The sequence below is a fragment of the Rhamphochromis sp. 'chilingali' genome (assembly GCF_963969265.1).
Source record: "Rhamphochromis sp. 'chilingali' genome assembly, chromosome: 22".
NCBI lineage: Eukaryota > Metazoa > Chordata > Actinopteri > Cichliformes > Cichlidae > Rhamphochromis > Rhamphochromis sp. 'chilingali'.
The window spans coordinates 4963218-4977834 of NC_137950.1; the positions used below are offsets into that span (position 1 = coordinate 4963218).

The window sequence follows — 14617 nt, forward strand, 5'->3', positions numbered from 1 at the left end:
TCGGGCTATAGAGCAGAACAATGTATCCTCAAAAAAGCTAAGAACCACAATGGCGCTGTGTTGACAATGCTGTCCCTGAGGACAGCGAGCGCTGAAAAAAAATAAACGAACAATGTCAGCTTGACTGTAAACGTTTGGGCTTTTTTCACATCAGCATCTTCTCATAGCTGCACGGATGAGAGAGGGTTGCCAGAGCAACAGAGCACGCGCTACCTTGAATAGCAGTGCAGGTGTCTGTGTATGTGTGAGAGAGTGCACGTGCACGTGTGAACTGCCTGTCAACACAAGGAGCAATCACAGGTGTGTGAAATCAGTTATTCGTCATGATCCCATAAACTGCCCATTAAACTGCGCTTGCTCCCCCCTCTCTCCTGCAGATCAACTGTGTGACGTTCCCATCACCCGCCTGCATGCCCGAGCAACAGCTACTGAAACCCAGTGAATGGAGCTACTGTGACTACTTCTGGGTAAGTTTACCTGAGTAACTATTTTCTATAGATCAAGTCCAGAACCTACAAAAACATAATCTTTTCATGATTTTAGTTTTTATATAGAAAGATTTGCAGTTGACCATCCTTATGTGTCCATGTTATGAGAAACAACACTGGATCCTCTTCATCTTTCATCGTGATTTCATATTTATGTCATCCTGGCCCAACTGCACGCTGGGAATCAGTATTGGCTTTAATAACATCCAAGACACAGCGCAGCAGGGAAACACATTACATGTAACTGGCTGGAGCACAGTGAGGCCAGCTGGCCTCAGCTGCTCTTGTTTGGACATCTCCTTCCCCTGCAGTGTAATTTCTACCAGGTGCAGTTTGTGTGGTAACACACTGTAATCACAAACACAGGTGACAATGCAGTAGAAAGAAAGAGAGAGTGGAGAAAGTGGATGGGAGAGTCCAGGAACGTCTGGTTTTCTGTAAAATGTGCAGTTCCCAAAATTCAGGATTATCTGTTCTCTGAGTTCCGATGTCAGTTTGTCATGTATGGTGTAGCTCCCAGTCTACTGACTGCTTTCTGCAATTAAAGCTGTACGCACTGTCCAGTGTTTAAGTGATTTCTAACAGGCTTTAGAAGACGTTAAGAGACTTTAGACACAGTTTTAAATATAGCCTGTATATAAAAAAGGTACAACTCAGCACCACTTCATTGAAATAGCTACTGCAATATTATGCGTGGTCGTGTCCAACACTGAAGATGTAGTCCTGCTGTCGTGTTGACTGTCTAGCCATCGCAGTCTTAGCTAGCATCGTCTGCTTGCTGTCTAGCTCACTATCAAATGTCATTTTATTATGTCCTCCATTAAAACTCTAAAAAATTAAGAAACACAGTCCTAATCAGTGTTGGTCAAGTTACTTGAAAAAAGTAATCAGTTACTAATTACTGATTACTTCCCCAAAAAAGTAATCCCGTTACTTTACTGATTACTTATTTTCAAAAGTAATTAATTACTTAGTTACTTAGTTACTTTTTAAAAACACGATTTACAACCTGAATAGGTGATAAAGCGATAGATCTTTCAGCCCAATTCTACTTTTTCTACATAATCCATCATACAAAATGTAATCAAATGGAAAAGTCTCTTTTTTTTTAACTTGTTTTATTAGTTTTAATCTTTTAATTTTATGCATCAAGCAAAAATTTAATTATATGCAACATTCTCTGACTTGAATAAATTAGTTTAACATTTAAACCTATTTTCTACACATTCCAGCACATAAAATAAAATATTTTTTGTGTTTACACTCACTCTTTCAAATAGATGCAAGTAAAACACAGCAGAAAATAAATAAAGTCAAAGACTCAGCGGTCCTTTTGCTCTATTTTCACCTGTAAAGCAGGAGTAGGGTAGGCGGAGGTTTACCCTGGTGCAGGTGTGCTGCAGCGGTCAGTTGAAGAATCCGCGAGTTTCTCTGTGAATTTCCCATTACGTCGTAGCGCACTCGGTGCTTGCTTGGAAGTTTAGGGGGTTTTTTCGCTGTAAAAAGAAGTTTTCTTCCCACACACGATGGACACTAATGTTTTTGTCACTTTTTATAGAATCAAACTCAAAGTAAGGTCAGTACTTCTACGCTTTAAACGCTGCACGCTCATACTCTCTCCCGCACTCGATATATGATCCATTGTTGATCTGCACACAGCTGTTGTCACGAACGGCGCACTCGCTTACGTCACTGTCATGAGACATTCTCGCAAAAAAATCACGGTTTCAGTAACACAGCGTTCCTACGTGAAAGTAAGTGTAATCTAATTACCGTTTTTGCAATAGTAATCCCTTACTTTACTCGTTACTGTAATCCGATTACTTTTTTCAAGTAACGCGTTACTGCCCATCTCTGGTCCTAATCAAGTGTTTTTAATCCAATATCAATTTAATTTTTAAAGCGCTCAATCTTTTAGTTCAGGTCGCTTCATACTGTAGGGTAAAGACCCTGCAATAATACAGAGAATACCCCAACAGTCAGACGAATCCTCATGAGAAAGCACTTGGCAACAGTATTCTAGGGTTTTACTGTTGGGGTAGTCACCGAAGACAACTTCAAACCTCAAAAGGTTCATGTCAATCGAAAAAACAGGATGAATGGATGGATTGGTCATCCCATGGATGCTGGGCATCGGAAATATTTATGTACTGTATCTGCTAAGGTAAGCGTGCCAGCGCACTTTTAGAAGCATGTTACATGTCGTCCCTCTCTACATTTTTACTCATGTCGTTGTAACCAATGATTAAAAAAAACACGACTTGCATTTTAAGGTGCTATTTGCTGCAGTAAGTGAGTTGCTCACCCCAAGACGAGATAGCATACAGTGGATATGTGACATTAGAGCAACATAGTACATCTGGAGGAAGTGAAACCAAGATAGGAAGCTGAAAGCTGTTAAAATACTCTCTGCTAAAAAACCTGGTGCTTGGAAGGTAATATCCAACTAGTTTAGGAAACACATGTCCAGCAGCTGTTTGCAGAAAACAGCTGGTGCGAGCTCTGATAAAGCATTGTAGCAACAGCAATGCCATCGATATGGTAACGAAACTGGTGGTTGGAGACAAAAGTATAATCAGAATTCTTGTGACTGTGTGCAATGAATTAGAAGACGGTTAGCAAATCCGACTGCTCAGAGTGATACAGCAGTAATAAAAGTAAGTCATGCATATAATGATCATATTAATCATGCATATAATGATCATATTCATCATAATATTACATTGTTGTTTTGATGGTCACTGCAACTATTTGCAACTGGTTGCCAATCACCAACAACTCATTTTACTAAGTCGCAAGACGGCTTTTTGCTCTGATGTGACAGAGCCATGAATAAGTGAGCAGAAAGAAGCTAAAATGTCTTTTGAAGGTGAAATTTTTCACAGAAAGATTGAAGAATGAGGACGATGGTGGCAGAATAGCGCTAATCAAAAAGGGTTCTACAGTTTTCAGTGAAGCCACCTGATTCAGTTTCCTCTGGTGTCATCTCTTTGAGGGAACGTGCAGCATGTTTATTTTACTTAGCAACTTTGTTGAGGTCTAATGTTCACGTGTGTGTTGCTAAGCGTTTGTTTATTCACTGCATTTCTCGTGTGTTCGCCTTGTTTATCTCGTTAGGCTGATAAGAAGGATCCCCAGGGCAACGGCTGCATTACAGGATTTGAGGTTTTGCTGCAGAAACAGCTGAAGGGGAAACAGATGCAGAAAGAGATGGCCGAGTTCATTCGAGAACGGTATCTGCTACGTTCACTTTTTTAATGTTTCATTTTGTTCACACTTTGTCCTCGGGTTACTGTGACAACCATACAATTGTCATTAAAAACAAACCATTTCTCCTTTTTTCATGCTTGCTCTTTCATGTACATCAGTGCATTGCACAATAAAGGAAATGAACATGGAAACATTGTTGCGTACATGCCGTGTGGTAATCACCCTCTACTTCCTTCTCAGGATAAAGATAGAAGAGGAGTACGCTAAGAATCTCTCCAAGCTCTCACAGATCCCTCTAGCAAGCCAGGAAGAAGGGTGAGTGGCTGTGAAGAAGAAAGACACACAACCTGCCCTCATCACAGAGCGCCCTGTCACACATGGGTGCATGGATCAGTATATAAAAAAAAAAAAGCCGCATGTCAACATTTGAAAAGCACTGTGCCAGGCTTCTCACTTTGAAGCTGCTTTAGAGTTGTGCAGGTTGTAAGTACCGCGTTTTAGGCTCCTTCCTTAACAGTGTATTCTGTAATTGTATTGCACAATAGAGGGTACATCTCTTTAAGATATTTCAGCTTTAAACATTAGAGCTGGTTTAAATTAAGTAATTTACAATGACAGTGAACTTTGCTGATAATTTATCCCCTACATATATTACATGTAGGATACAATAAACATAAAGTTATTCCAGGTTTAGGTAACAAGCTTATACATCTACTTACTCTTAGCTCATGTGCTACGTGTCTGATCAGGTAAGACTGTCACATCAAAATTGCAGAGTGTTTAAAACTATACAAATGTGAATTTTATTTCTTAGGAATCAACTTGTCCCTTATAATTATTTTCACCTATTTTATACTTTTGTACTCAGTTTCCACAATCGAGCTTTAAAGTCTGCCATGAGTGATATTGCTAGGTGTAAATTGACGCTAATGCCGAATTAGTCGGCCAATTAGACAATCCAGCAGACAGCTCCTCAGTAGGGTTGCCAACCGTCCCTTAAAATACGGAATCGTCCCGTATTTCGAAACAAAAGTACACGTCCCGTATTGAGCTAATAAGGGACGCACTTTGTCCCGTAATACAGTGAGAATCAAAAGTAGTCTATAACTTTTAATGGAATTAACGCTTTGTTTGAAAACATAATTCCCAGCCCCTCTCCTGCTTTGTGACCAATGAGCTGACAGCACACTTACGAGTATGACAATTCAGATTACCGCTCATCTCATTGGTCAAGGAAAGGTCGCTTACGGAGAAAATACCGGAAGACAACAGATGACCACAACAAGAAGCATGGCCAACAGGGAAACAAACGCCGACACTGCGGTGCAAGTCTCGGACGACAGTACACCTAAAGCTGGGCAAACAGTGTGCGATTTTTTTCAGTCACGTTATTCAGCTCCTGCTCAAACTGCACGATTGACTCGCAGGGGTTAGAAGTTGGTAGGTCACGATGCAGGTCTCACACTATACCGCCCGATGCTCTGATGCGACCTGAGTGCTCACACTGTGCCTCCATAAAATGAAGGTTATAACAGAAAATCTGTCGCGCTCTCTCTCTCCGTCTTTCACTCACACAGACACGCACACCACCACCATCAACTTTGCTAAATTGCTAATGAAAAACATTGATCGGGCAGCTGTGATTGAGCAGCAGTGTAGATCCAACTATTTTCACGGTTGTTGTGTCGTGATAATTTCTGAGGCCACATCGAAAAGGCTCGGATGAGCTTTCCAAAGTTCTACAAGTTGTACCTCCATCGCTTGTGTCCAGATCACACGCTGCACTGCCGTGTTGCGGCGTCTTTTTCGCCGACATTTGTGTTTGCGCGTGAGCAGTGTGACAAACTGCGGTGACACCCTCACGACCAAGCGATTGATGATCGGGAGCTGGTCGTGAGGTGTTAATCGCGTCTCGTTACCCCACGTATACTACACGATACACGACGCACGATGAAGGCCAAAATCGGGCCGATCGCCAAAACGGTCGCACGACTCAAAAATCGGCTCAAAATGGGCCAAAAATCGCACAGTGTAAGCCCAGCATTACACTCACACAGACACACACACCACCATCAACTTTGCTAAATTGCTAATGAAAAACATTGATCGGGCAGCTGTGACTGAGCAGCAGTGTAAATCCAACTATTTTCACGGTTGTGTGCCTCCATCGCTTGTGTCCAGATCACACGCTGCACAGCCGTGCTGCTCCATCTTTTACACCAACGTTTACGTGTTTGCGCGCGAGCAGTGTGAGCGGCTGTGGTGACACCCTCACGAGCGATTGATGATCGGGAGTTGGTCGTGAGGTGTTAATCACTTCTCGTTACCCCACGTATACTACACGAGGCACGATGAAGGCCAAAATCGGTCCGATCACTCAAAAATCGGCTCAAAATGGGCCTAAAACCGCACAGTGTGAGCCCAGCATTAGAGCAGCAATGTTTGTTCAGAGAAAGGGAAAAATGGGAAAAGGAAAACACCTGGCTGGAAAAAGTTAATATGGGCATGTGCAGTGAATATCAGCGCTATGTGGCCAGAAGTGTGATAATATAATTTATTTTGTGTAATAAACAACTGCAAGGATAGATGATTACAACAAATAGATGACTAATACATAAAAGTAATACATAGATGAATAATGATGATGAGTTAAGATGCGTAATCATGGGAACAAGTGGGTTTACAAACAGGAGCAGCTGATTAGCATTAAGCCAATTGTACTAAATGCACTAAATGTGCACTGTTACAAGAATGTTTTTCTTTCTATTGTTTTCTATTATTTTAAGTTAAGCAGGACAGAGTTCTTTTAAAGAAAGATTTACTTATATTCTCAAAAGTTAAGCATGACAGGCTTCTGTTTAAGAAGGAGACCTGTTTTATTGTGTTAATGTTGTCATTTTGAGCTAAAAATAAATGGCTAAATGATCATTTGTTTCACATGTGTTCATATCACAAAGAATACACATCTACTTAAATCAAATTCAAGTCAAATGGTTAAAAAAATAATTTCACACACAAAAAAAGAGCTAGAAAATTCACCACACTGGGAAGGGTGAAGACAACTGGGTCGCCCGGCCCTGGCCACGAGGTGTCCCTTATTTATTTTTCAGGGAGTTGGCAACCCTACTCCTCAGTGAGCAAGCCAATCAAGTAGCCAATCGTGCGAGACATCCCGATGTGAGCTGGAGTCTGGAGGCCCTGTCAGTGAATCTGTGGCCATCCTGTAAAACCACTGCATGCTTTGATCTCCATCCTGCAACACATTCCAGCTATTAAAAGAAAGCACAGGAGAGGAGACACAGACGCATGCGAAGAGAGGGGGTGTGTTAGGAGATTGAAGGGGAGAGGGGAGGGGAAGGTGTGAAGCCCTGCTGGGGGAAAGAGAGTTTCCAGCCACTCCTCTTTTATCCTGTTTGACAACACACAGGATATCATGCTGAGGTGAGAGCAGCTCTTTGTCTGATTCACCGAGGGCACACAGGAACATGTATGTGAATCTCTTAACCTCAGCCTTTAATAGAAGCTCAGGGGTTAACGCAAGTTAAACTGCTGATTATTTGATGTTCACACTATCTAAATACGGATGAAGCACAATTTTTATTACAAATTATGATACATGTGGCCATGATGAAAGATTGTAGTGGCAATATAGGGCAGCAGAATCCTCAGCTAATAAAAAACTAATCACACAAACAAGGAATTTGTTGTGTTGCAAAAAGACAGTGGTGCAGAGAAAGACTATAAATTATACTTTTACTTTATACAAATACTTAGGAATAATTAGCATTGCAGCTAATTCATAAAATTATCCTAAAATATAATGTTAAATAATTAAATGATACCTAAATTAACCACTATTTTACAGTTCATGTATTGGTTTTTTTACCTTTGATTTGGTTTTTAGGCATTAAAACTAAGCAGAACTGCTCTTCTAAGATGGTTTACAATAACTTGCAGTTTCCTACTTTGCCAGTGATGTAACTTTGATTTTTTGTAACTTTTCTTGCCTAATCTCAGTGTAAGTCGTTCATGTGGTGCAACTACAGTATAAAACAAGTCTTTGGCTTGAAAACAACGTGGAAGTGCCTCTAACTTGGATTCCTATTAATGGCCACCAGATGGCGAGACATCTGGTTCCTAAAAGACTTCCAGTCCTACAGAATTCTGGGAGAAAATGGCCCGCAGACTTGAAAACTTTATGATGTCAGTCACTCATTTTGAGTCGTACTGAATAAAGCATTGTTCATGTTGCTAATTTCAGTCATTCAAGGTTTCAGAAAAGAAGATTACACAAGAAACACTCAGTGTCTTATGACTTGTGACTGACAGTGAGTGTGATCTTTTTTGTTTGTTAGATCTGGTTTGAAAACACCAAGATGATGATGCCAAAAAATGCTTGAGGCTTCAAAACAGGAATTTAAACAGGAACTTTAATAATTCATAAAAAGTTTTATTTAGAAAAAAAGTGACTTTAAAACTTGCTGGCAGAATACCTGTACAAGAGTTATGTCTTTCTTTAAATATTACGGGCTAAAACAAATCACTCCGATTAATACCTGAATGTGTGTTGTTGCTGATTTGGTTGCTAATGTTAGCTACCATTAGCTAGCTAACATTCTAGCTAACTTTCAGATTCTTCTAGACTTGAGCTAGCATATTTTGAATTCAGCAAAAATAACATAGGCTGAAAAATATTGGACACTTTATTTGACATTATTATCATTTCTATCAGACAAAGAAAGAAGGCAAACTGTACACGGATGTAAGGGGGGTTCAGCTACACTTACCCTCCCTTTCAGTGTTTACATGCATATAAGATAACCCCTCTTCATGCTAGGATGGTAACAGAGTGGGATGGAATTGTCCCATATAGAATCCAGATTATGCCAGCCAGCTCAGTCTGCCCACACCCACAAAAGTGCAACACAATGCTTTCATTATGCCGTCCCTAAGGCTGGCTCTGTTGTCACACAGGACAATCACTGTTTTGTTGGTCGGTTCCTACCATCCGACCAGCCGCAGCCCAGAACCAGCCATCTATTTATTCCTGAATTTGCCATTTGTTTGGTGGGGATGTGAGGCATGTGACCATTTTTTTTATAGTTACCAATACTGTACTATGCTGAATGAGGAAGTGCATGGCAAGAGATTCATTTTCCCTGAGATGCAGCATTTTGTTGCCAAGTGACTGTCACTTGGGAATGCAAGATTGCAGGCACATGGCACATATAAGTTATTGAGTGTGAAGAATGTTTGAAGTGGTGCAGTTTTTCCAGTTTGGAATCATAATATCCAGATTCCTCTTAGTTCAAGGTTTGTCTTTCATCTGATGTCTTTTTAAGGTGGAAAGATACTGCATCTGTATGAGCTGTTAATCTGGTCTATATTGAGCAAAGAATAATAAAATAGCCTTCTTGTGTGTAGAAAAGGAGTGTTTTCAAGCTTATTTTTCTACCCACAAACCAAAAAATTGATTTATTAGGTGAAAAAGTTGTATTTCAATTCAATCATTTAAGTCAGTTTTTAAGCACGCATGCCAAACATTTGATGGTTCTAGATTTTTGAATGTGAGAATTTTCTGCTTTACTTAAACTCGTGTTACACTCAGCTGAACATTAGAATAGAATAGAATAGAATAGAATAGCCCTTTATTGTTATTGTATATGTACAACGAAATAAGGATTTTATGACTTGAGCAAAATATAAATAAATAAATATCTTCAGCGCATTGGTCAGACCTCAAGGATATACAGATTACATTTCAGTGAGTACCACTGAATGTAAACAGAAGTGTTGCTTATTTATAGGAAGATTCTGTCGGTGGTGCTGTTTTCTTTGTTCAGCCATGGTGGCTGACTCTTTTAATGCTGACATCTATCTTCATTTCAGCCATACCTTTGTTACTGAGGCATCAAACATAAACACATCTGCTTTCAGTCTTTAAAGACAACGATGTCACTGTTATGACAAAAGGGTCAATTTCTGTAGTTCCCAATGTAAAGTGTGTGTGAACTCCGATAGTTAAGGTTAGACTTTTCAGAAGACACTGACACATTCACACAATTTCACACAGGCAAATCGACTTGTTAAAACCAATGAGTGTAGAAAACAGTCGTGGGTTAACACATGCTGTTTTTATGTGCCAGTGACTGCTCAATTTAGATGTATGTCTCCCCTTTCATTTAGATAGAAGCTTTAAAATAGCTCTCCAAATAAGGCCCTAGAGATATTACCAAGATGGTTGTCGAGTTGCATGACTTGTGTCTAGCAGGACTTTTCGAGAACTTTAAAAGCAGGAAACTGAAATGTTGTCTTGAGTCAAGGGGTTGGTGTGTATCGTGGCCTAGGTGTCACAGGGTGAGAGGCTGGGTATAACCTGGACACACTAGAATCAACAATTAAGCCAACACCCGGTGGTGCATCAGTTTTTTATGCCATTAATTTTTTATGATGATATTAGCTATCTGTCAGGCAAATCATTTCATAATTAAAAAAGCAAAGAAGAGGTGGGAGAAACAAGAATGAACTTATTAAGCATTTAATAGGCACAAACCTTCACCTGAAGAAAGGTGCACAGCTTATTCCGCAACCTGATTGGACGACACTGATGATTTGGTGTAACTGTTATAGAAATCATGCTTGCTGATTGCCGTTAGGCAGCTTTTGTTGTATCTAAGCTTTAAAATGATCTCTATGATTTGAAAAGCTCGCAATGGTTTAGATGGCGTCGATCTGGAGGTACCCGAATTTGCTCCGACAGTGTTTGGAATGTTCTGGATGTCAGTGTGAGGGAATTCCACAGGTCTTCCACTCAGAGCGGCGCTTTGAAGTGACCCGCTGACCCGCGAAGACCTCCAGTCCTGGACTTAAAGCCGTGTGTCTGTGACTGTCTGCCTAAGCAAGTGATTGTTTTACAGTCTTCATGATCTTGTTGCCATAAACCATTCTGTCTAAGAATGCAAACATATATCTGCACTATTAAAAAGACAAGTTGCGTGTGAAGATAATGTAATGTGCATCATCTCGTCTTCAAAACAAGCCTTCTGAGTTTTACTGCCCCCAGCTGTGTTGAGAAAGCTGCACTCGAAGCTGAGAGAATAAGTGGAGCCATATCTCATGTCCCATACATCCTAATCATCTGTTGAACTGGCGGTGGACCTCAGCTCAGCTCTGTAGATTTACCGGTTACTTGTGCTTCTGTGAACTTTTGCACTGACTACTCATGAGCCTCAACTGTGTGTGTGTGTGTGTGTGTGCGTGCGTGCGTGCGTGCGTGCGTGCGTGGGGGATTCATCCTGCTCCCTCGGCTCCGTCTTACCCCCCCATTTTCTCTGACAGCTTCCATGCCCACCCTATGAGTCTTTATAAAAGTGTGTGTGGTCTTTTATTGTGTAATATATTAACCACTCACACTCTCCCTCCTTCTTATCTGCTCTCAGTACTCTGGGGGAGGCTTGGGCCCAGCTGAAGAAGAGCCTGGCAGACGAAGCTGAAGTTCACCTTAAGTTCTCCTCGAAGGTAATTCATCAAACTCTGTCGGATCCGGTTAATAAGATATGAAACCAAATATTAACTAAACAGATTTTTCATAGTATTCTGACTGCCTGATTATTCGCCATGCCTGTCTATCTCTTAAAGCACAAAAGGGCATACAATAGATGCAGACAGGAAAAGCTTAGCAACAATGTGGCAACCAGAGACCACGGAATGTCTCAATAACAGGCAAAACTACCAGTGGCAACATGAAGTGGGTGGATACCAATAAACACAAAGCTAGCATCGCTATATTATACAAGATATGTCCAGTGTTTGTTTTGTTTACAAAATGCTGAATGGATTCCTCCCCCGCACACCACAGACATAGTTTAGACCAAACCAGAACTGGCTTTAAGAGGCAACATTGTTTTCTTTGGCCAGATTACATTCACAACAACAGCTTAAAGTTAGTCGTGGTAAAAAAGAAAGAAAGGACACCCTCTGTCACTTTAGGAAATACCTAACCTGGTTTTAGCAGGTCTTAAAATTAGATTATATGCAAAGTGAGATTAACATGACATATTGCACCGTGCCATTATTTATTTAAGACAAACTGAGAAAATGGAACATGGAAGTACATGGTGACAACATATTTTGACTTTTACACTGATATAAAAGTGAATACATGCACAAAATGAGGGTGCTGTTTCTTGTTTTATTTGTGTTTCTCTTATCAGAATGATTAAAACAAACTAACAGTTAGTGCCTTCCACTCTGGACAGGAATCAGTTTGTCTCTGCTATTCAATTCAACTTTATTTATACAGCGCCAGATCACAACAGTCGCCCCAAGGCTCTTTATATTGTAAGGTAGACCCTAGAATAATACATACAGAGAAAAACCCAACAATCATGTGACCCCCTATGAGCAAGCACCTTGCCGATAGTGGGAAGGAAAAACTCCCTTTTAACAGGAAGAAACCTCCGGCAGAACCAGGCTCAGGGAGCCATCTGTCGCGACCAGTTGAGGAGAGAGAAGGAAGACAGGATATTCTGATTGAATGCGACCTAGCTTTATAATACGTTATTTGCGTTGCATCACATTTGTAAAAAAACACAACATTTTTACAGTTTTCATTCATTTGAGATCGCACGTTTATGAGAATGCACAAACAAAGGTCTAAATGAAGATTTCTTCACTTTTTGTTTTGTTTTTTTAACCGACTTTGTTTAGCCAAAGTTCAGTTCGCTTCTTCAGTCTGATGCATTAACAACCAGCCACTCAGTTTATCCACAGCTGTTTGGAAACTACAGAGTACTGGTGTGAACACTTCTGCTGAGCTTTCTGTTAAAGCCCATCAATTCCTCTTTTCCCCAGGCTCCTGCTTTTTTAAAAGTGGGTCATTTAAACCTACACTGAAAATAGGTTTAGCTTAGATAAGATGTGATCTAACCCAGTTAACTTTTTAACGTAACCTTCAGGGACCCTGAACAGTGATAAATGTGACTGTGGCCCTGTGATTTGAACAAAGAGACTTCCTGCATCTCCCTGTGAGCGTCTCTTATTCATAGAGCCAAGGCTCTTATTTCACCTTACAGTTACTGAATAAACTGGGGGATGTTTTATCAGGTGGACTAATGTTTCCAGTTGTTTAACCTCTTTAAGCCTTATGATGAAGAGGTCACACTGTATTTTATTGGCTGATCACTCCGGACGGTCGCTGCTGCTTGGTTTTACAGTACGTCCATATTGGCTGCGGGTACTGTAGCCTACAGCACATGTGACTCACTAGGCAGACAGACTGCCTTCTAATGCAGTGACATAGAGTAAAGGGCTTCCTGATGGCTCTGTGGGCTGAAAGACATGTGTGTGACACGGAGGCTTTGACTCAACATTTTATTTATTGATTTATTTTAAAAATAATTTTTAATCGCGATTTCCCCACAAGCAGAAAGACTGCGGGAACCGGTAGCAGATGATTTACGAGCGAGGCATCTTCTGTCTTAAGAACTCAGTAATGCTTTCAAAGTCTTCAAGGGGCCAGCTAGCGCTCTTCATTTTCAGATCGTTTTCGATGTTTGATGTCGAAGGAAAGAGGGGAAGACAAAAGACAGAGGCCAGGATTCCAGCTGGAGTGATGGAGGAAATGGAATCGGTGATGTTATCCTCCAGGGATGCACAGATGTGCGGCACTTTTCCAGGTTCTTGGAGGAGAAGGAAGGGTTTAAGTGGAAATGAATTTTGAATGACGGTGTGATTGCAGGAAGGAGCTGCACATCTCATTCATCACTGACAGCTGGGACAGGACACCACATTGCATATTACCAGTGACGGGCTTGCTGCTGGCATTCAAAAATAATATGGCCTTGTCAGAAACTTGGATCTGGAAGATGTGCTGTTAACTTTAAAAGCCACTTTACCAATAAAGGATCAAGCAAAAAGAGAAGCAAATGAATGATAACAACTGAGATTCTGGTTTTTGCTTGGCTCCTTCATATCAAAGCATTTGTGATCTAAAATAGCTCAGTGTCAGAAGATGATGACATGATATATGGAATGCAACCAGAGCGAATGGAGCTAATTAAGGTTCTGGATAATTAAATCTGATAAACAGAGAGGTGATTAAAGGGTGTCCCTTTGTGATTAATCACTAGCATTACTGTAATCTAAACTCTATAAACCTGAGTTGCTCTTGAAGAAGAAGTCATTTTATTGAAACTTCTCTTAATGTGCATTAACAGTCGCTGTATTTGTTGTTCAGTGCATGAATCTGCCTGACACATTTGTTTTCCCTTTCAGCTACCAGAATTCTGAAACCAATCAAAGTACCACATGGTTTTGAGTAGTGAACACTATAAGTCACGAAGTGCTAAATGAGACCAAACTTGGCTCTATTTTGTATCAGTGTCAGGACATACAATGGACCTGAGTGGCTTAATGACTTTTCTATGCGTTATTTTGTAAATACGGTCATGTTAAAAAAAAAGGACATGTAAAAACAACCTCAAATGACTGACAACAAATGACATATTACACTATCCTTATTCATTTAACAGCAACTAAGTATAAATGCAGAAGCAGATGGTGTGAAATATTAAGTGCATCATGTGATTTGGTAGCTTGTAGAAGCATTTGTACCTGTAATAAAGTGAAGTAAGCTTTTTCTGTTTGACTTTATGAGTCTCTCACATCATTGTGGAGGAACTTTAGCCCACTCTTATTTGAAACGTTGCTTTAGCTTATTGAGGTTTGTGGGAATTTGCTGGGATGTCCACTCCCGGGAGACTTTCTCCTTCTGTGAATAATCTTCCTCACTTACATTTTCTGTGGTTTGTTGTTGATTCAACAAACCAAAGTATATGAATGCTAAACTGTTTTTGACTAGCCAACAGTGCAAATATTTGGCTAATTAGCCACTAGCAAAACTTTTGGCTAATGTCTGT

The 14617-nt window shown here is 40.4% G+C and overlaps 1 protein-coding gene across 1 annotated transcript in view; it reads left to right on the forward strand.

Moving 5' to 3' along the window:
• gas7b (growth arrest-specific 7b) overlaps positions 1 to 14617 on the forward strand; it is a 62468-nt gene that overhangs the window by 38662 nt on the left and 9189 nt on the right. The window contains exons 6-9 of the mRNA XM_080872472.1: positions 378 to 467; positions 3606 to 3721; positions 3939 to 4013; positions 11138 to 11216. Of these exons, the coding sequence (XP_080728598.1) occupies positions 378 to 467; positions 3606 to 3721; positions 3939 to 4013; positions 11138 to 11216 (360 nt within the window). The remainder of the gene's footprint in view (positions 1 to 377; positions 468 to 3605; positions 3722 to 3938; positions 4014 to 11137; positions 11217 to 14617) is intronic.